General features: G+C 52.1%; 1 protein-coding gene across 2 annotated transcripts in view; it reads left to right on the top strand.

The window, feature by feature from the left end:
- cdk8 (cyclin dependent kinase 8) overlaps window positions 1-21,280 on the top strand; it is a 28,503-nt gene extending 7,223 nt beyond the window's left edge. Inside the window, exons 2-13 of one of the 2 annotated variants that reach the window (XM_058377015.1) lie at window positions 11,054-11,129; window positions 11,590-11,700; window positions 11,845-11,985; window positions 14,004-14,061; window positions 14,328-14,459; window positions 16,831-16,974; window positions 18,231-18,300; window positions 19,193-19,265; window positions 19,409-19,506; window positions 19,600-19,678; window positions 20,001-20,156; window positions 20,284-21,279. In XM_058377015.1, the coding sequence (XP_058232998.1) occupies window positions 11,054-11,129; window positions 11,590-11,700; window positions 11,845-11,985; window positions 14,004-14,061; window positions 14,328-14,459; window positions 16,831-16,974; window positions 18,231-18,300; window positions 19,193-19,265; window positions 19,409-19,506; window positions 19,600-19,678; window positions 20,001-20,156; window positions 20,284-20,409 (1,264 nt within the window). In that variant the 3' untranslated portion in view covers window positions 20,410-21,279. Of the gene's footprint in view, window positions 1-11,053; window positions 11,130-11,589; window positions 11,701-11,844; window positions 11,986-14,003; window positions 14,062-14,327; window positions 14,460-16,830; window positions 16,975-18,230; window positions 18,301-19,192; window positions 19,266-19,408; window positions 19,507-19,599; window positions 19,679-20,000; window positions 20,157-20,283 lie in introns of both variants that reach the window. The other variant, XM_058377016.1, reaches the window with a different exon arrangement.
- Window positions 21,281-21,554: the final 274 nt, after the last annotated feature.

Below are 21,554 nucleotides of genomic sequence, written 5' to 3'. Positions count from 1 at the left end.
GAGGGCAGCGTGTCATTAAACAGGAATATCGTGTGTGTGGCCGGCGTGTAACCAGCGAGCAGAATGATGAAACACAGGGTGTGGTGTGGTTTTTACTAGAACGAGTGTGTGTGTGAGTGTGTGCGTGTGTGTGAGTGTGTGTGAGTGTGCAGTGTGTGTGAGTGCTGTGCCCAGAGCGAGTGTGAGTGTGTGGCGAGTGTGCGTGTGTGGCGGCAGCGGCGTGTGTGTGGCGAGCGGCGGCGTGTGTGTGAGTGTGTGTGAGTGTGTGTGCCAGCGGCGTGTGGCGTGTGTGTGTGTGTGGCGGCGTGTGTGTCCCGGCGGCGTGTGTGTGGCGGCGTGCGTGTACATGGCGGCGTGCGTGTGGCCAGCGGTGGCGTGTGTGGCCAGCGGCGTGTGTGTGAAGCGGCGCGTGTGTGGCGGTAGTGTGTGTGCCCGCGTGTGAAAGCGGCGGCGTGAAGTGTGTGGCCAGCGAGTGCGTGTGTAAGCCCAGCGGCGGCGTGTGTGGCGTGTGTGTGTGTGAGCCAGCGGCGTGTGAGCAGTGTGAGTGTGTGGCCAGTGTGGCGGCGAGTGTGTGTGGCGAGTGTGTGTGTGGCCGAGCAATGTGACCATGTGGCGTGAGTGTGTGTGTGGCGAGTGGCTATTGTGTGGCTGGCGTGTGTATGTGAGGTGCGAGGCTAGTGTGTGGCGTGTGTGGTAGTGTGTGTGAGTGGCCAGTAGAGTGGCGGCGTGTGTGCAGCTGTGTGTGTGAGTGTGTGTGAGAGTGTGTGTGTGCCAGCGTGTGTGTGTGTGGCGTGAGTGCAGCGTGGCGTGCGTGTCTGGCCCAGCGTGCGTGTGTGTGAGCGGCGTGTGGCGGCGTGTGAGTCTGCGGCGTGTGTGTGAGCGTGTGCTGGCGAGCGTGTGTGGCGGCGTGTAGGCAGCGTGTGTGGCGGCGTGTGTGGCGGCGTGTGTGGTGTCGCGTCAGTGGCTGTGTGCGTGTGTGTGTGTGTGGTGTGAGTGGCGTGTGTGTGTGAGTGTGTGGTGAGTTTGTGGCGAAGTGTCGCGATGTGTGTGGCGGCGTGAGCGAGCGTGTGTGCCCCAGCCCAGCGGCAGTGTGGCGGCGGCGTGTGGCCCGAGCGGCGTGTGGCAGCGGCGTCGGCCAGCGTGTGTGGCCAGCGTGTGTGGCTGGCGTGCAGCATGTGTGTGGCGGCGTGTGTGTGTGTGTGTGGCAGCGGCGTGTGTCGTGTGGCGGCGTGTGGCAGCGTGTGTAGCGGCGAAGTGGCGCGTGTGGCGCGTGCGTGTGTGTGGCGTGTCTGGTAGCGAATTATTGGCGTGTGTGTGGCAGCGGCGTGGGTGTGTGAAGCGGCGTGAGTGTATTGGCAGCGGCGTGTGTGTGCGGCAGCGTGTGTGTGTGAAGCGTGCGTGTGTGTGGCGGCGTGCGTGTGAAGTGCGAGTGTCGTGTGGCGTGTGTGTGGCGGCGTGTGTGTGTGTGGCGTGTGTGTGTGAAGCGGCGTGTGTGTAAGCGGCGGCGTGTAGTGTGTGTGAGTGTGTGTGTGTGTGTGGCGGCGGCGTGTGTGCGCAGCGGCGTGTGAGTGTGTGCGGCGGCGTGTGTGTCTGGCAGCGGCGTGTGTGAGTGAGTGTGTCTTGCCCAGGCGGCTCGTGTGCTGGCTGGCGTGTGTGTGTGCGAGCGGCGTGTGTGAGTGTGTGTGTCTGGCGAGTGTGTAGTGAGCGGCGTGTGTGTGAGCGGCATGTGTGTGTCGCAGTGAGCGTGTGTGTGCGAACGGCGTGTGTGTAGTGCAGCGGCGTGTAGAGGTAGCGTGTGTGCGGCGGCGTGTGTGTGCCCGAGTGTGGCCAGTGTGTGATGGTGTGTGTGTGTGTATGTGTGAGTGTGGCGTTATTGTGGCCCAGCGTCGTGTGTGTGAGCGTGTGTGTGGCCAGCGTGTGTGTGGAGAGTGTGGTGGCAGTGAGTGCTGAGTGTGCTGAGTGAGATTATTACTGTGTGAGTGTGTGTGAGTCAAGTGTGAGTGTGTGTGTGAGTGTGTGTGCCAGAGTGTGTGTGGAGTGAGTGTGTGAGTGTGCGTGCGTGTAGCTGTGAGTGTGTGTGAGCGTGTGTGTGAGCTGTGGTGAAGTGTGTGTGTGCGGCAGCGTGTGTGTGGCGGCGTGTGTGTGTAGTGTGTGAGTGTGTGTGTGCAGTGCTGTGTGTGAGTGTGTGTGTGAGTGTACTGTGAGTGTGCAGTGTGAGTGTGTGGCCAGAGTGTGTGTGTGAGTGTGGCGTGTGGCCAGTGTGTGTGTGAAGTGGCAGTGTGTGGCCCAGCGTGCGTGAGCGGCGGCGTGTGTGGCGGCGAGCGTGTGTGTGGCGTCGCGTGTGTGGCGGCGTGGCGGCGTGTGTGTGGCGGCGGCGTGTGTGTGGCCAGCGGCGTGTGTGGCGGCGGCGTGTGACGGCGGCGTGTGTGTGGCGCGTCGTGTGGCAGGCGTGTCGTGTCAGCAGTGTGTGGCGGGCGTGTGGCCCAGCGGCATGTGGCGTGTGGCTGGCGGCGTGTCGTGTGGCGGCAGTGTGTGGCTGGCGGCGTGTGTGCGCGGCGGCGTGCTCTTGGCGGGCGTGTGGCGGCGTGTGTGCTGGCGTGTGCAGCAGCGTCGCGTGTATCTTGGCGGCGTGCGTGTGTGCGGCGTGCGTGTGTGGCGGCGTGTGTGTGCGGCGGCGTGTGTGTGGCGGCGTGTGTGTGTGCCGGCTGGCGGCGGCGCATGTCTGGCCAGCGGCGTGTCTGCAGCGTGCGTGTGGCAGGCGTGTGAGTGTGTGTGGTGAAGTGTGTGTGTGTGTGTGTGTGTGTGAGTGTTATTGTGTGTGTGTGCGTGTGTGTAGTGTGTGAGTGTGTGAAGTGTGGTGAGATGTGAGTGTGAGCAATGGCAGGGAGTGTGGTGTAGTGTGTGCAGCCAGAGTGTCAATAATGAGCGAGTGTGTAGTGCAGTGTGTGAGTGGAATTATTAGTGAGTGTGTGAGTGTGTGTGAGTGCCAATGTGAGTGTGGCTTAGCCGTGTGTGTGCGGAAGTGTATTGTGTGAGTGTGGCGGCGTGTGTGAGTGGCAGCGTGTGTGTTGTGGCGTGCATGTGAGTGTGTGAGTGTGTGTGCAGCGGCGTGTGTGTGTGCGGCGTGTGTGAGTGTGTGTGGCGGCGTGTGTGTGGCGGCGAAGTGTGTGTGTGAGTATGTGCGGAGTGTGAGTGAGTGTGAGCGAGCGTGTGTGTGGCTTGAAGCGTGTGCGTGTGTGTGGCTGGCGTGTGTGTGGCGGCGTATTGTGTGTGGCAGCGGCGTGTGTATGGCGAGTGTGTGTGGCCAGTGTGTGTGGCAGTGTGTGAAGTAGTGTGAATGAGTCTTTGTGTGGTGAGTGTGCTGTGTAGTGTGTAGGCCAGTGGTAAAGTGTGCAGCAGTGTGTAGTGCAAGTGTGTAGTGTCGCGTGGGTAATAGCAGCGTGTGTGCGTGGCGTGTGATAACTGGCCAGCGAGTGTGTGTGTGCGTGTGGCGTGGCGCGAGCGTGTGTGTCTCGAAAACAGCGTGTGGCGATTAACGTGGCGTCGCGTGTGTGAGCGGCGTGTGTGTAGCGAGCAGCGTGTGTATTGCGTGACGGCGTGTGTGTGTGGCGGCCCAGCGGCAGCGTGTGTGAAAGCGGCGTGGCAGCGGCGTGTGTGGCAGCGTCACGTGTGGCAGCGCGTCGCGTAGTGTGTGGCGTAGCGTGTGTGTGCGGCGTGTGTGTGGCTGTGTGTGTGAGTGTGAGTGTGGCCCAGCGAGTGTGTGAGTGTGAGTGTGGCCAGTGAGAGTGTGTGTGTGGCTGAGTGTGTGAAGTGGTAGTGTGTGAGTGAAGTGTGAGTGTGTGAGTAATGTGTGGCTGTGCAGTGTGTGTGTGCGGCGTGCGTGTGTGAGTGTAATGTGCAGCGTGAGTGTGTGGCGAAGTGTGTGGTAGCGGCGTGTGAGCGGCGTGTGTGTGTGAGCGAGCGTCTTGTGCGTGGCGGCGTGTTATCGCAGCGGCGTGTGTGGCGGCGTGTGTGGCGGCGGCGGCGTGTGTGTGTGGCGGCGTGTGTGGCGCAGCGGCGTGTGGCCAGCGTGCGTGTGTGTGTGAGTGTGTGAGTGTGGCAGTGTGTGTGGCAGTGAGTGTGGTGTGTGTGTGTGTGGTGAGTGTGTGTGAGTGTGTGTAGTGTGTGCCAGGTGTGTGTGTGTGGCGGCGTGCGTGTGTGTGGCCAGTGCGGCGTGTGTGTGAGTGCGTGTGTCTGAAGCGGCGTGCGTGTAGGTGTGTGGCGGCGGCGCGTGTGGCCGTGTGGCGGCTGAGTGTGTGCGGCCAGTGTGTGTGGCGGCGTGCAGCTGCGTGTGTCAGCGTGGCAGCGGCGTGTGTCGCAGCAGCGGCGTGTCTGGCGTGTGGCCAGCGGCGGCGTGTGTGTGCCGGCGGCGTGTGTGTGTAACTGGCGTGTGTGTGTGGCCCAGCGTTTGTAGGCAGGCGTGTGTCTGGCAGCGTGTGGCGGCAGCATCTGTGTGGCGGCGTGTGGCTTGGCGTGTGTGTCGCCAGCGGCGTGTGTGTGCAGCGGCGTGTGTGTGGCGGCGTGTGTGTGGCGTGTGGCCTGGCGGCGTGTGTGTGGCGGCGTGTGGCGGCGTGTGTGGCGGCGGCTGGCGGACGTGTGTGGCGGGCGGCGTTTATGTGGCGGCGGCGTGTGTGTGCAGCGGCGTGTGTGTGCAGCGTGTGTGGCAGTGTGGCCAGCAGTGTGGCGAGTGCCAGCGTTTATTAATGGCGAAGTGTGTGTGGCAGTGTGGCGAGGTGTGAGCGTGTGTGTGGTAGTGTGTGAGTGCGAAGTGTGTAGTGGCGGTGAGTGAAGTGTGTGTAGTGTGTGTAGTGTGAGTGGTAGTGTGTAGTGTGTGAGTGCGGTGAGTGTGTGGGTGTAGAGTGTGAAGTGTATTGAGGTGTGTGGTGTCGCGGTGTGTGAGTGAGTGAGTGTGTGATGGGTGTGAGGTGAGTGTGTGTGAGCGGTGTGTGAGTGAGTGTGTGTGAGTGTGAGTGTGGTGGCGGCCAGCGCACGCGAGTGTGTGAGTGTGAGTGTGTGGTGGTGAGTGTGTGTGTGTGTGAGTGTGTGTGTGGCAGCGTGCGTGTGTGGCGGCGTGCGTGTGTGTGGCGGCGTGCGTGTGTGGCGGCGGCGTGTGATGTGTGGCGGCGTGTGTGGCGGCGGCGTGTGTGTGGCGGCGGCGTGTGAGTGTGTGGCAGCGGCGGAGTGGTGTGCTGTCTGTGGCGGCGTGATGTGTGTGTGTGTGGCTTGGCCAGACCGTGTGTGGCTGGCGGCGGCGTGTGTGTGTGGCTGGCGTGTGGCCAGCGGCGTGTGTCCAGCGTGTGTGTCTCTTGGCGCGTCACGGCGGCGTCCATCTGGCAGCGTCACGTCGCAGTCTGGCGTGCATCGTCGTCGCGGCAGCGTCAGCGTGCGAGTGTGGCGGCGTGCGTGTGTGGTAATGGCCGTGGGTGTGGCGCAGCTGGCGTGTGAAATTGTGCTCAATGGCGGCGTGGCGGCAGCGTGTGGCTCGGCGCGTGTGTGTCTGGCAGCGTGTGTGCGGCGGCGTGGCAGTGTGGCGTGTGTATGAAAGCCAGCCGTGCGTGTGTGGCGGCGTATGTGTGTGGCGGCGATGTGGCGGCGTGTGTGTGCTGGCGTCGGCGTGGCGAGCGGCGTGTGTGGCAGCGGCGTGTGGCAGCGGCGTGTGGCGGCGGCGGCGTGTGTGGCGCTGTGGCGGCGGCGTGTGGCGTGTGCAGCGGCGTGGCGTGCAGCGGCGTGCGTGTGCAGGCCAGCGTGTGTGGCGGCGGCGTGTGTGGCGGCGGCCAGTGTGTGTGTGTGAAAGCGGCGAGTGGCGTGTGTGGCGGCGGGTGTGTGCGGCGGCGTGTGGCGGCCAGTGTGTGTGTGTGGCGGCGGCGGGTGTGTGGCCAGGCCGGTGGCGGCAGTGTGCGCTTGTGCTGTGGCGTGTGTCTGGCGGCGTCGTCGTGTGTGAAGCGGCGGCGGCGTGGCTGTGGCAGCAGCGGCGTGTGGCGTGTGTGGCGAAGCGTGTGTGGCGAGCAGCGTTTGTAGCGGCGGCGTGTGTGGCGGCGTGTGCTGTGGCGGCAGCGGCGTGTGCGTGTGGCGGCGAGGCGAGTGTGTCAGGCGGCGAGTGTGTGTGTCTGGCGAGCGTGTAATGGCGGCGGCGAGTGGCGGCGTGTGTGTGGCAGCGAGTGTGGCCAGCGGCGTGCGTGTGTGGCAGCGGCGTGCGTGTGTGGCAGCGGCGGCGTGTGGCCTCTGTGGCGTGTGTCTGTGAAAGCAGCGGCGGGTGTGTGTGGCAGCGAGCGTGTAGCCAGAGTGTGGAAGTGGCGGAGAGTGTGTGTGGCGAAGTGTGGCGGCGTGTGGCCAATGTGTGTGTGGCGGCGAAAGCGTGGTAGCCGTGTGTATTGCAGCGGCGTGTAATGCCTGGCAGGCGTGTGTCTGGCGGCGTGTGTGTGTGCGGCTGGCGTGTGTGTGTGTCTGCAGCGTGTGTGGCAGCGGCGTGTGTGTATGTAGTGAGCATATATGTATGGGCAGCGTGTGGGGGTGTGAGTGTGGTGTATGTGTGGCGAAACACGTCTATGTACCTGTATGGCGTGTGTGTATGTGGCGGCGTGTGTGTATGGCGGCGTGTGTGTATGTATGTAAGCAGCGTGTGTGATGCTGTGGCGAGCGTGTGTATGAGTGGCGTGTGTGCTATGTGAAACAAGCGTGTGTGCTCGTGTGTACTCTCTAAAGTATGCGTGCTCGTAAATTGCCACGTGTGTGCTCTCTGGCGTCGTGTGTGTGCTCTCGTGTGTGTGCTAACTCTCGTGTGTGTGCTCTCTGCGTGTGTGGCGGCGGCGTGTGTGTAACTCTCATGGTAACCTCTCTCGAGTGTGCTCTACTCAATTGTAGTGTGTGGCGGCGTGTGTGTGTGTGCTCTCTGCGTGTGTGTGCTCTAGTGCTCATCTCGTGTGTGTGGCTCGCGGTGTGTGCAGCTCTCGTGTGTGGCGGCTCTGGCGTCTGGTGGTAACCTCGTGGTAGTAACCCAGCGTTGGTCGTGTATGTAGCGTCGTGTGTGTGCTCGTAACATACCGTGTGCGTCGCTCATTGTGCGTCATCGCGTACGGCGTGTGTGTATTGGCGTGTGCGCTCTCGGCGTGCTCTCTTCAGCGGCGTGTGCTCTCCCAGATACCGTGTGTGGTAATATCTAGTGTCTGTGCTCCGTCTGGCGGGTGGCAGCTCGTGTGTGTGCTCTCATGTGCGTGTATCTCGTGTGTATTATATGTGTGCTCCGTCGTGTGTGTGGCGAGCTCGTGTAAGATCTCTAGTGTGTGCTTCGTGTGTGTGGCTCTAGCGGCGTGTGTGGCTCTAGTGTGTGTCTTGGTCTCGTGTAATGGCTCGTGTATGGCGGCTCGTGTGTGCTCTAGTGATGGCGCTCGGTGCTGTGTGCTCGGCGTGTGTTGTTGAATGCTCTCGTGTTGCTCTCTCGTGTGTGTACTCTCACCGTGTGTGCTCTCATTCGTGTGGCTCTCTAGTATGTGTGCGGCATAGTTGTGTGCTCTCTACCAATTATTGTGCTCTCTACCAAGTGTGTGGCTCTCGTGTGTGTGGCTCATCGTAGTGCTCTCTCGTGTTAACTGCTGTGACGAGCGAGCGAGTGTGCTCCTCTCGTGTGTGTGCTCCTCGTGTGCTCTCGGCGTGCGTGTGATGCTCGTGTGCACTCGTGCATTATGTGCTCTCTGGCGAGTGTGTGCCTTCTCGTGTGTGATGCTCCTGTGTGTGTGATGCTCTACGTGTGTGTGCTCTAGGCGAGTTGTGTGATCTCGTGTGCTCTCTCATGTGTGCTCTCTCATGTGCTCTCTCATATGTGTGTGCTCTCTAGTGTGTGTGGCTCGGCGTGCGTGTGTGTGCTCTCTACAGTGTGTGTGCATCTCGTGCTTCTCTCGTATGTGGCCCAGCTCTCAGCGTGTGTGGTCTGTCTAGTGTGTGGCTCTCTGGCGTAGTGTGTACTCTCTGATGTGTGGCCTGTCCTACCGTGTGTGTGTGAGCTCTCTGTGTGTGCTCTGGCTCTCTGCGTGTGTGCTGGCGTGCGTGTGTCTGGCTCTCGTGTGTCTGGCTCTCTCGGCGTGTAATGTGTCTGGCGTGTGTGCGCTCTCGTGTGTGCGCTCTCGTGTGTGTGCTCTCTCGTGTGTGTGCTCTCTCGTGTGTGCGCTCTCGTGTGTGCGCTCTCTCGTGTGTGCGCTCTCTCGTGTGTGCGCTCTCTCGTGTGTGCGCTCTCTCGTGTGTGCGCTCTCTCGTGTGTGTGCTCTCTCGTGTGTGTGCTCTCTCGTGTGTGCTCTCTCGTGTGTGCGCTCTCGTGTGTGCGCTCTCGTGTGTGCGCTCTCGTGTGTGCGTTCTCGTGTGCTCTCTCGTGTGTGCTCTCTCGTGTGTGTGCTCTCGTGTGTGTGCTCTCGTGTGTGTGCTCTCGTGTGCTCTCTCGTGTGTGCTCTCTCGTGTGTGCGCTCTCGTGTGTGCGCTCTCGTGTGTGTGCTCTCGTGTGTGTGCTCTCGTGTGCTCTCTTGTGTGTGTGCTCTCTCGTGTGTGTGCTCTCGTGCTCTCTCGTGCGTGTGCTCTCTCGTGCGTGTGCTCTCGTGTGCTCTCTCGTGTGTGTACTCTCTCGTGCGTGTGCTCTCTCGTGTGTGTGCTCTCGTGTGCTCTCTCGTGTGTGTGCTCTCGTGTGCGTGTGCTCTCGTGTGCTCTCTCGTGCGTGTGCTCTCGTGTGCTCTCTCGTGTGTGTGCTCTCTCGTGTGTGTGCTCTCGTGTGCTCTCTCGTGTGTGTGCTCTCGTGTGTGTGCTCTCGTGTGCTCTCTCGTGTGTGTGCTCTCGTGTGTGTGCTCTCGTGTGTGTGCTCTCGTGTGTGTGCTCTCGTGTGCTCTCTCGTGTGTGTGCTCTCGTGTGCTCTCTCGTGTGCTCTCTCGTGTGTGTGCTCTCGTGTGCTCTCTCATGTGTGCTCTCTCGTGTGTGTGCTCTCGTGTGCTCTCTCGTGTGTGTGTGCTCTCTCGTGTGTGTGCTCTCGTGTGCTCTCTCGTGTGTGTGCTCTCTCGTGTGTGTGCTCTCTCGTGTGTGCGCTCTCTCGTGTGTGCGCTCTCTCGTGTGTGCGCTCTCTCGTGTGTGCGCTCTCTCGTGTGTGCGCTCTCTCGTGTGTGCGCTCTCTCGTGTGTGCGCTCTCTCGTGTGTGCGCTCTCTCGTGTGTGTGCTCTCTCGTGTGTGTGCTCTCTCGTGTGTGTGCTCTCTCGTGTGTGCGCTCTCGTGTGTGCTCTCTCGTGTGCTCTCTCGTGTGTGTGCTCTCTCGTGTGTGCGCTCTCGTGTGTGCTCTCTCGTGTGCTCTCTCATGTGTGCTCTCTCTCATGTGTGCGCTCTCGTGTGTGTGCTCTCGTGTGCTCTCTCTCATGTGTGCTCTCTCATGTGTGCTCTCTCATGTGTGCTCTCTCATGTGTGCTCTCTCGTGTGTGTGCTCTCGTGTGCTCTCTCGTGTGTGCTCTCTCGTGTGTGTGCTCTCGTGTGCTCTCTCGTGTGTGTGCTCTCGTGTGTGTGCTCTCGTGTGTGTGCTCTCGTGTGTGTGATCTCGTGTGCTCTCTCATGTGTGCTCTCTCGTGTGTGTGCTCTCTCGTGTGTGTGCTCTCGTGTGCTCTCTCGTATGTGTGCTCTCTCGTGTGTGTGCTCTCGTGTGTGTGCTCTCTCGTGTGTGTGCTCTCTCGTGTGTGTGCTCTCTTGTGTGTGCTCTCTTGTGTGTGCTCTCTCGTGTGTGCTCTCTCGTGTGTGCTCTCGTGTGTGCGCTCTCGTGTGCTCTCTCGTGTGTGCTCTCGTGTGTGTGCTCTCGTGTGTGTGCGCTCTCGTGTGTGTGCTCTCTCGTATGTGCTCTCGTGTGTGCTCTCTCGTGTGTGTGCTCTCTCGTGTGTGTGCTCTCTCGTGTGTGTGCTCTCTCGTGTGTGTGCTCTCTCGTGTGTGTGCGCTCTCGTGTGTGTGCGCTCTCGTGTGTGTGCGCTCTCGTGTGTGTGCGCTCTCGTGTGTGTGCGCTCTCGTGTGTGTGCGCTCTCGTGTGTGTGCGCTCTTGTGTGCGCCCTCTTGTGTGTGCCACTCTCGTGTGTGCGCTCTCGTGTGTGCGCTCTCGTGTGTGCGCTCTCGTGTGTGCGCTCTCGTGTGTGCGCTCTCGTGTGTGTGCTCTCGTGTGTGTGCTCTCGTGTGCTCTCTCGTGTGTGTGCTCTCTCGTGTGTGCTCTCGTGTGCTCTCTCGTGTGTGTGCTCTCTCGTGTGTGTGCTCTCTCGTGTGTGTGCTCTCGTGTGCTCTCTCGTGTGTGTGCTCTCTCGTGTGTGTGCTCTCGTGTGCGTGTGCTCTCGTGTGCTCTCTCGTGCGTGTGCTCTCTCGTGTGTGTGCTCTCGTGTGCTCTCTCGTGTGTGTGCTCTCGTGTGCTCTCTCGTGTGTGTGCTCTTGTGCTCTCTCGTGTGTGTGCTCTCTCGTGCGTGTGCTCTCTCGTGCGTGTGCTCTCTCGTGTGTGCTCTCTCGTGTGTGCGCTCTCGTGTGTGCGCTCTCGTGTGTGCGCTCTCGTGTGTGCGCTCTCGTGTGTGTGCTCTCGTGTGTGTGCTCTCGTGTGTGTGTGCTCTCGTGTGTGTGCTCTCGTGTGTGCTCTCGTGTGTGTGTGTGCACGTGTATGAGTACACCTGTGTGTGTGGGTGTGAGCGTGTATGAGTGTGTGTGAGCATATGTGTGCAGATGCTTAAAAACACTTTACTCAAACAAACTGTCATTGCAGTGAACACACACACACACACTATAAAGTTGTGTATCACGAGTTTGAGTAGAAAAAAAAGCCTGAAGAGTTTCAGATCTCAGGAACTGTTCTAAAGATGCTGTAAAGATCTGCTTCATTTCCTGTTAAGTCTTGTTTTTGTTTTTCTTCAGCTGTGTCTAATCACGCACTCACACACTTACACACTTACTCACTCACACACTCACACACTCGGTTTATTTAACGCCTGTCAGGATTGAGGCAGTGAGATCTAACTGTGCGTCATGTCTCTGTTTGCAGGAAGGATGATAAAGAGTACGCTCTGAAGCAGATCGAGGGCACAGGGATCTCCATGTCTGCGTGCCGAGAGATAGCGGTGAGTTCTGGTCTGTGCAGAAGATCTTTACAGAAGGAGGGGGTGGAGCTTTTTTAAAAAAAACTCCTAATCATGACCTCTTTCTGTGACTCCACATTATTACTGATAGGATAAGAGGCGGGGTTTGTAGGAACATGGGGAGGAGCTTCAGTCATTATTATTGTTAGAATAAGAGGTGGGGTTTGTAGGAACATGTGGGAGGGGCTTCATTCATTCAGTCACGGACACACATCCCAGAGATAGTGCTAGACGAGCTTTTGAGGTTAAAAAGTATGCAATTTTTAATTTTTCTAACACAACGACCAATGGTTTCTTTAGATAAGAAGGAACATAGGGGGGAACAACAATAAGTTTCAGTCACTAAGACACTAATGTGAACAGGTGCCAAAATATTCATCAAAAGCTGCTTTTGTAATCACTGTGTATCTGTGTCACTGTGTGTGTGTGTGTGTGCACGCAGCTGCTACGAGAACTGAAGCACCCTAACGTGATCTCACTGCAGAAAGTTTTCCTGTCACATGCAGACCGCAAAGTGTGGCTTCTCTTCGACTACGCAGAGCATGACCTCTGGGTAAAGTTTACAAACACACACACACACCACGCACACACCACACGCACACAGACCACACACACAAATAGATGATGCCTTTTCCATGGTACAGCTTGGTCAGTAGCAGCCCTGAAGTCGAAACTGTGTGTGTGTGTGTGTGTGTAGCACATCATTAAGTTCCACAGAGCCTCCAAGGCCAATAAGAAACCTTTGCAGCTGCCACGCGGGATGGTGAAGTCTCTCCTCTACCAGATCCTGGACGGCATCCATTATCTTCACGCCAACTGGGTCCTTCACAGAGACCTGGTGAGTGTGAGAGAGAAGGAGAGAGAGAGATAGAATGAGTGTGTGTGTGTGAGAAAGATGGCGTTTGTGTGTGAGAGAGAGACAGAGAGAGAGAGTGTCTGTCTGTATGCGATGAGGAGAGTGTGTGCGAGACATAGAATAGGTGTGTGTGTGTGAGAGAGGGAGAGAGATAGTGTGTGTGTGAGAGAGAGAGAATGTGTGTATGTGTATGAGATGAGGAGTATGTTTGAGAGAGATAGAGAGAGAGCATGTGTGTGTGTGTGTGTGTGTTTGTGTGAGAGAGAGAGAGAGAGAGAGAGAGTGTGTATGTGTATGAAAGAGGAGTGTGTGTGTATGAAAGAGGAGTGTGTGTGTATGAGTGCACATGCACACTTTCCTGCTGTTATCTCCCTCGAGCAGTTTATCTGCCAGTTTCTACACTCTTGTTATGAAATGTTTTGATGGAATTGATGATTCAGAGCTGGAGATCTGTCAGGAGGTGAATGAATGTTAAACTCGCCCATGTCTCACAGGCTGCGGCGTGATTTACGGGAACACCAAGGCAGAGTGCCGCGCGAGTACAAACGCTGCAAGCTCACGTGTGCTACGTGCTAGATTAGAACCAACAGATTAGAAATCTACATATAATTTCCTCACCCCCTCGTCATCCAAGATGTTCATGTAGTTCTTTCTTCAGTCGTAAAGAAATGATGTTTTTTTTTTTTGAGGAAAACGTTTCAGGATTTTTTCTCCATATAGTGGACTTTGATCGTGCCCACGAGTTTGACCTTCCAAAATGCAGTTTAAATGCAGCTCCAAAGAGCTCTAACCCATCCCAGCCCAGGAAGAAGGCTCTTATCTAGCCACACCATCGGTCATTGTCTTAGAAATATCAAAAATTGTATGCTTTTTAACCACAAAAGCTCGTCTAGCACTAGCTCTGGGATGCACATCCGCGACGCTACATACTATGTAATCATGTCAAAATGTCACGTGTGACGTGGGTGGAGCTACAGGCCCAGTGTTTACAAAGCAAACAACCAAGGAAGTGCAAACAAGTCAAACGCTAACAAAAAGGTAGATATAACTTTGTGTCATTCCACACGCAACAACTTCAGAAAGGTCTTCCTTCTCCACCCTAGTAAACGCTGGGTCTGTAGCTCCGCCTACTTCATGCGTGACCTTTCCATGTGATTATGTAGTACGTAGCGTTCACCACCCAAGTCATTATTATTGTTAGGATAAGAGGCAAGGTTTGTAGGAACATGGGGGAGGAGCTTCAGTCATTATTATTGTTAGAATAAGAGGCGGGGTTTGTGGGAACATGGGGGATCAGCTTCAGTCGTTATTATTGTTAGGAACATCTTGGATGAGGGGGTGAGGAAGTGATTTTTTAAATCTCTCCTTTAATGAGGGAGTGGAGATACGTGGAACGAAAGCGCCATTCGTTTATTTTATCACCTGAACATCATCACTGCTGCTGCGATGCTGAGACTCATTTGATCTTGTTTTTATCGCTTAGAAGCCATTCTCTCGCCTGTGTGTAATTAGCTTTCTGACGCTGTTGTAGGGATTAGCGCTCTGTTTATTGCTTTTAAACCTTTAATTAGTAGAAAAGTGCCCAATAATCCTCCTAAGCCGCGAGTTTGCACCAGTTATTGCTCTGTTTATCGTCGTTCACGCCGTCCAGAAAACATGTGCATAGAATTTAAAGCGATCTGATGATGTCATCAGCCTCAGTGAAGCACAACTTGATGCCCTTATATGGCTTCACGCTCGAACATAAGGTTTTTATGTCGCGCAGTTAAACGTCCAGCTTGATGGAAACGAACCAGATGGATACAAATATTTCAGACGGTTTCATCCTCACAGGAAGTGACCTTTTTAAATACCCCGAATGCAGGTCACGAAACGAAAGGTGCGTCCAGTGAAACATACAGGAGACACGACGGTGTATAAAGTGAGGTGTGGAGGCAGTGTGGAGTGGGGTTTTGTGTGTGCTCGTGTGTTCTTATCTTTCTTTCTTTCCTCTCTTCTAGAAACCTGCAAATATATTAGTAATGGGCGAGGGGCCGGAGAGGGGCCGCGTCAAAATAGGTATGACCTCATCTTATTCCATGCTGTGTGTAATGAATAAAACATGTAAGGGGAGCGCTGTTACAGTGAAATAATCAACAGTTGAGCTACTTTGTTGCTATAGAAACGATGAACTATTAGAATGAGCATATATGATTTAAAAAAAAACAAAAAAACCAGCCTTAACACTTTGTGACCAATCAGATTCAAGAATTCAACAGAGCTGTAGTAGTAATAATGTTATAAAGGTGTAATAATAATGTAATAAATGATTTTCGTGTGTGTAGCGGATATGGGCTTTGCTCGCCTCTTTAATTCACCACTGAAGCCTTTAGCTGATCTGGACCCTGTGGTGGTCACTTTTTGGTACCGAGCACCGGAGCTGCTGCTGGGGGCCAGACATTACACCAAAGCCATCGGTGAGTGTGTGTGTATGTGTGTGAAAGTGTAAGGTTGTATTAATGGTATAACTAATTTTCTGCTTTAAAAAGATTTCTTTATATTTCTAGATGTATTTGATATGTTTGATATACACTACTCACAAAAAGTTAAGGATATTCAGCTTTCAGGTGAAATTTCAGGATGCACCTAAAATGCACTATAACCTTTCCAGGTGAACTTAATTTGACCTTCTCTACACTTTTGAATGCTCATGTCCAACTGTTCAGTGTTTCAGTACTTTTTGCATAACTTGCTGTTCTCTAACAAGGTACTTAATGGCAAAATTCACAACTGGTGTTTGATCCATGAATCGACCAGTACATTTTCTGGTTCAGTTAGAATTGGTATTTAAACAGTCCTCTTCATCATGCTGTTCACATTTTGACATCATGAGACCAAGACCACACCTAACAACTGATCAACAGTACCTCACCATTGTGAGGCTTCAAACAGGATGTTCTCAGAGGGAAGTGGCCACTGAGCTTAGAGTGTCACAGAGTGTCATCAGCAGGTTGGGACAGAGATACAGAGAGACTGGAAGAGTCACAGAAAGGCATAGATGTGAACATCCTTTGGCCACATCCCACGTTGATGACCGCTTCATTGGGAACAGTGCCCTGTGGAACCGGATGATGAATGGCACTCAACTCCAGGCACATTTAAGGGAGGTGAGAGGCACCCAAGTGTCACGTCAGACCATTCGAAACCGTTTACATCAGCGTGGTCTGAGTGCTAGACGACCTGCAAGGGTACCTGACCACACCACCAGGCCAGGGAGCATTTACGCTGGACGAGGGACCAGTGGGCCTCAGTGCTGTTCTCTGATGAAAGTTGATTCATGTTGAGCAGAAATGATGGCCACCAACGATGTTGGAGACGTTAAGGAGAGCGTTATGCATCAGCCACTGTTGTCACCAGACGAGCCTTTGGTAGTGGTGGTGTTACAGTCTGGGCAGGTGTGTCCACTCAATACAGAACTGCCCTACATCTTGTGAATGGTAAAGTGACAAGCCAATACTACCTGAATAACATCATTAATCCAGTCATTGTGCCCCTGCATGAACAATACAGGCCTAATTTCATCTTCATGGACGATAATGCTCCAGCTCATCGAGGTCGCATCATTAGGGCTGGGGTACCTCAAATGGAGTGGCCTGCACTTTCTCCAGACCTGAATCCCATACAGTACCTATGGGATCAGCCGAGTCGCCGTGTAGAGGCTCGTAACCCTGCACCCCAGAACCTCAATGACCTGAGGGCCGCCCTTCAAGAAGAGTGGAATGCCATGCCTCAGCAGACAATAAGTCGACTCGTGAACAACATGAGACGTCGTTGTCAAGCTGTAATTGATGGTCAAGGGCACATGACAAATTATTGAGACAGTGACATTTTTTGTTGTGGTATACCCACCACTGTTAGCTTTTGTTTCATTAAATTGTTTGAGATGAAGAAATCACCATTGCATGCTTCTACTTAAACACCCTACTTTCATGATATAATATCACTGTAGTGTGAACTTTTTACATTTTCCAGAAATTTCACCCAAAAGCCAAATATCCTTAACTTTTTGTGAGTATGTATGTGTGTATATATATATATATATATATATATATATATATATATATATATATATATATATATATATATATATTCAGATTTTGTCCATTTCTTTTATTTATTTATTTAAATTTATTTTTCCACTGTACCTTAAGTGATGTTTATATATATATATATATATATATATATATATATATATATTTTTTTTTTAAAGGTTTATCAGGATTTATTTTTTGTATTATTTATGAGTGCAAGCAGGCGTTTTAGCCGCCTTTGGAACTCTATATCCAGATGAAAATGGACCTCAGGAGCTGCTACAGAACTCACAATCGCTCGTTTTTTCCCCCAGTTCAAATAACAATTTTTTTATTCAATCAAACCTTTGGAAGAATTTATAAATGAATTTGTTTATTTTTTTTTTTGGATAAGATGAACCTGTATAACAATATTAAACCCTCTTAGAGTCTTTTCTGTTGTAATTTAAAAACTCACCTTTGTTCAGAATATTCTGATCATTGAATCAGAACGAATCATGAGGTCAGTGCAGTGAATCAAACCGAATCATAACTGCTTCGACTCCCAATCACATACCTCTTCATTCTTGTTTACATCATAAATATCTGTAATTTCTTTTGAAGAATGAATAAGTGCTTTCATTATAATACCGTTGTTAAGTCTGTTAAATAATTTTCTGTCCATAATCACCACACCCGTGTTCTTTTCTATTGAAACAAATCATTTCTATTAACCAACTCGTTTTCCTTCATCCCATGTCACGCTCTTTTTTTCCAGATATCTGGGCGATCGGCTGCATCTTTGCAGAGCTCTTGACCTCTGAGCCGATATTCCACTGTAGGCAGGAGGACATTAAGACCAGTAACCCATACCATCACGACCAGCTGGACCGCATCTTTAACGTTATGGGCTTCCCTGCAGGTAAGCGGAGGATTCATTAGTCTCTGAATAAAAGCAGTTCAGTTTATTTATGAAGCGCTTTTAACACCGGAAATGTTCGGAAATCTAAAAAATCGGAGGCTGCTCATATCTGCCTCAATCTTATCCTTTCATTTCTAGTTAGTGAATACAGCTAGAACCATCTCGAAGATGAACGTCCACTTCCAGTTCATTTTTTCCTCAGTAAAAGCGACTGTGTCATGGTTTTGTTGCTGGACAATGTCATCACAGTGCATTGTGTGTTTACGCCATTGTTAACTCCCGCATGCTCAGATTACCGGCGTTCTTTTGTCTGCTCGTCTGTTTGGTTAAGCAGATTGTTCTGTTTTCTCAGTTTTCACATAACAAAAAAAATGCTGTGTTAACATGGGCAGGTGTGGGTTTGTCTGAAAGCTTAGTGTAACTGTAGAAGTTAAAGAGTAAGACTAGATAATGGAGTGGATGAGGCTCAGATATAAAGTGACTTAGATGCAAATAGAATTGGTTAGAAAGTTCGAAAGACAGGATGTTGGAGCATTGAGGAACAAATATGATAAACTGACAGTCGGTGTGTTCAGAAATCCATCCATCCATTCATTCATCCTTCCATCCATTCGTCCATCCTTCCATCCATTCGTCCATCCTTCCATCCACCTATTCATCCTTCCATCCACCCATCCTCCCTATCCATCCATTCATGCATCCATCCATTCTCCCATCCATCTATATATCCATCTTTCCATCCATCCATTCGCCCATCTATCCATCCCATCTATCCACCCATCCATCCATCCATCCATCCTTCCGTTCATCCCATCTATCCATCCATCCCATCCATCCATTCATGCATCTCCATTTCATGCATTTCCATCCATCCTTTTGTAGTGCTTATCCTGGAGAACCTGGAGTAAATCCCAGGGGACTTGGGGGACAGGGGGAACAATAACACACACACACACACACGCACACACACACAACCATTCACACCTTCTGGCAATTTGGATATGTCAGTCTGCCTACATCAAATGTTTTCGGACTGTTGGAGGAAACCGGAAAACTTATATAGAAAGTGAAGTCACTGGACTTACTAGTGTAAACTGGGGGGAACAAAACTGCTGCAACCCTGCTTTAGAAAAACTGGACTAGTCTTCATGTCTTCATGCTGTGTGTCCAGTATGCCTGATATTAAGAATTTGTTTGTTTGAAAAGCTTCTTCTCTGATTGGTAGAATTCCTCCAATTTTTTCATTTTGTTTCCAGATAAGGACTGGGAGGACATTAAGAAGATGCCGGAACACTCCACACTGATGAAAGACTTCAGAAGGAACACGTGAGTCTGCACCTTCATCTGGTTTGTGTAGGGTTTCGATTGAGAAGACTGACATAACATAATATACCAATCAGCCATAACACTCTGAGCACTGACCGGTGAAATGAATAAACACTAATGATCTCCTCATCATGGCACCTGTTAGTGGGTGGGATATATTAGGCAGCAAGTGAACATTTTCTCCTCAGAGTTGATGTGTTAGAAGCAGGAAAAATGGACAAGCATAAGGATTTGAGCGAGTTTGACAAAGGGCCAGATTGTGATGGCTAGAGCACTGGATCAGAGCATCTCCAAAACTACAGCTCTTTTGGGGTGTTCCCAGTCTGCAGTGGTCAGTATCTATCAAAAGTGGTCCAAGGAATGAACAGTGGTCATGGGCGGTCAACGCTCAGTGATGCACATGGAGAGTGAAGGCTGGCCCGTGTGATCCGATCCAACAGACGAGTTACTGTTGCTCAAACTGCTGAAGAAGTTAATGCTGGTTCTGATAGAAAGGTGTCAGAATACACAGTGCAGGATGGGTCAGGGCTGTTTTTGCAGCAAAAAGGGGGACCAACACAATATTAGGCAGGTGGTCATAATGTTATGCCTGATCGGTGTACATCTTGTCAAACTAGAAAAGTATGAGCCACGTACAGCGATTTGACCAATCGTTGCAAAACTAGGCACAAATACAAACTTTATGGACGTTCCATTGAGCTCCAGTGTTGTGTTACTGGTAAAGTCTGCTTGGAAGATTTTCAGACAGAAACGGTTTAAAAGTGTTTTTAGATATTTCTAAAATCTAGTGGAAAGCCTTACCAGAAGAGTGGAGCTTATTATAACAAAGACAGAGGGAATAAATCCTATATAGCAGAAACATCGCCACTGACTGTTTCTTTTCTTCTTACAGGTACACTAACTGCAGCCTTATCAAATACATGGAAAAGCATAAAGTCAAACCTGACAGTAAAGCATTCCACTTGGTGAGTTGTCACAGATCCCGAGTGTGAAACGTTTTGCTAAGAGCAAAAATGTTCATCAAAATTTGCTGAAATCCAATATCGTTCTAAATGAATTATTAAAGTTAAGAACAGACTCACTGATATGAACGTCGTCTCTGTCTCAGCTGCAAAAGCTGCTCACTATGGACCCGATCCGCAGGATCACATCTGAACAGGCCATGCAGGACCCGTACTTCCTGGAAGAGCCTCTTCCCACCTCTGAGTGAGTGATGCAGCTATCCTCCCACTCGAACCTGAATTTTTGTCTGGAGCTGTAGTTCAGAAGATGTAATAAAAGGTTTGTTTTTCCTCGCAGTGTCTTCGCCGGCTGCCAGATCCCGTACCCCAAGCGAGAGTTCCTGACTGAGGAGGAACCTGAGGACAAGGCAGATAAAGTGAGGAACTTGTGGAATTTGAATGCTGCCACTATCACAAAATATTTTAAACCTAATAGGAAATCTGACAAAAGCTTCTGAGATGATGCCTGTAGTTCTCTCATGCTTTCATGAAGGATGTTAAAAAGTTCTTGTTTGTCAAGTGACTGAACCTCCCTCGAAATTAGGCTAAAAAAGTTCTCTCATGGACGACCGTGCACGCTCTCATCAGCGATCTGTATGACCACACTCACCGATACCACTGTTTATGCGCCGTGGGATGTGTGTGTTTTACTATGTGTGCCGTTTTCAGTGTTTTGTGTCTTTTATTTCCGAACTGCAGAAGAACCAGCAGCAACAAGGGAACAACCACACCAATGGGGCGGGGCACACCGGTAACCCTGACAATAGCCACGCACAAGGCCCGCCTCTCAAAAAAGTGAGAGTGGTTCCACCCACCACTACCTCAAGCGGCCTCATCATGACCTCAGACTACCAGGTAACACACACACACACACACACACAAAACTCTGCAGACAGTCAAATTTTTGGCGTCCGTCAGAAAACATTTGCATGCGGTGTTGGTTTGTCTGCGTGATGTTTCTGATTGATGATCTCTGCTGCAGCGTTCAAATCCACATGCTGCCTACCAGAACCCAGGACCAAGCACATCACTGCCCCAGAGCAGCATGGGATACTCCTCTACCTCCCAGCAACCTCCACAGTACTCACACCAGACCCACCGCTACTGAGCCCACGCTGATCTCACCCGGCGCCCGACAGAGAAGAACGTACTGACACCGGAGGCAGGTGTGGCCATGGGTCCTGTCACCCTGGCCACGCCTACTCCCTACAGGGCGCTTGTCGTGTAACGTCACCATAGAGACACCGCCAAGACCCAAACTAACATAACGCCGCATCCTATCACCGTGACGACGGAGAATTTCGTGGAAATGCATGGAGATGAAAGACGGAGGATGAATACGTGTCTGTGCCATGGGTCATCTGTCCGATTCTTCGCTCTGACCTTTCACAAAGTCATTAATAAACATAAAATAAAAGCTAAAGAGCAAAAAAAAGTGGTACTGAAAGCTGTGCTTAATGTGAGGGGGTTCTCCAATCAGCAAAACTCCCAGCATCTCCAGGACTAAAGCTGCTAATTAATTAATGACTGCCAGCATTGACAGAATATAACACACACTTGCACACATGCGCGCGCGCGCACACACACACACACACACACACACATATACACACACTTACACACAGGTCATTGCTGGAAGTGTATTCTCTTTGCTGGAGCTGCTGAGTGGAGTCTGACAAGTGCATCTAGTGCCCCCTGCTGGACATCAGCATTAATGGCCACTGGGAAGGGAGGGATGGAGAATAAAAACAGAAACTTGACTTTAGTAGTTCTAATTTAATGTTTTTGGTTTTGTTTTCACGTTAGGAGAGGAAAGGGGCTTCCGTTTTCTTTTGCTGTGACAGCCACAGGTCTGTGTCGTGGGTCAGTCTGATTCTGACTCGCGTGGAGAGCAGATTGACGATGCGTTGTACTGTATTGTAATGAAATATTTTACATGAAGCAAGTATCCTGATAATAAAGTCGGAAATGTTTAAAATGGGATGTCCCTCTGTTCTTGTGTGTGTGTGTGTGTGTGTGTGTGTGTGTGTGTGCGTGCGCGCGCGCGCATGCGTGCTGGTGGATGTGGGTCTGTTTTTATACTTTAGTGGAAACTTCAACCCCTCACAAACCTTCTGCTGCCTGAAATAGAGCAAATTCTCAATAATAAATGAATCTTAAGTCTATCTTTTATGACACTGCATTTTTTAATAACATAGAGATATCCTTAATAATTTTATTAACATCCTTAATAACACGTTAATGTCGTTTAAA

This window comes from Hemibagrus wyckioides, linkage group LG23, assembly GCF_019097595.1.
Source record: "Hemibagrus wyckioides isolate EC202008001 linkage group LG23, SWU_Hwy_1.0, whole genome shotgun sequence".
Classification (NCBI taxonomy): Eukaryota; Metazoa; Chordata; class Actinopteri; order Siluriformes; family Bagridae; genus Hemibagrus; species Hemibagrus wyckioides.
This window is presented reverse-complemented; position numbering and strand designations above follow the sequence as displayed.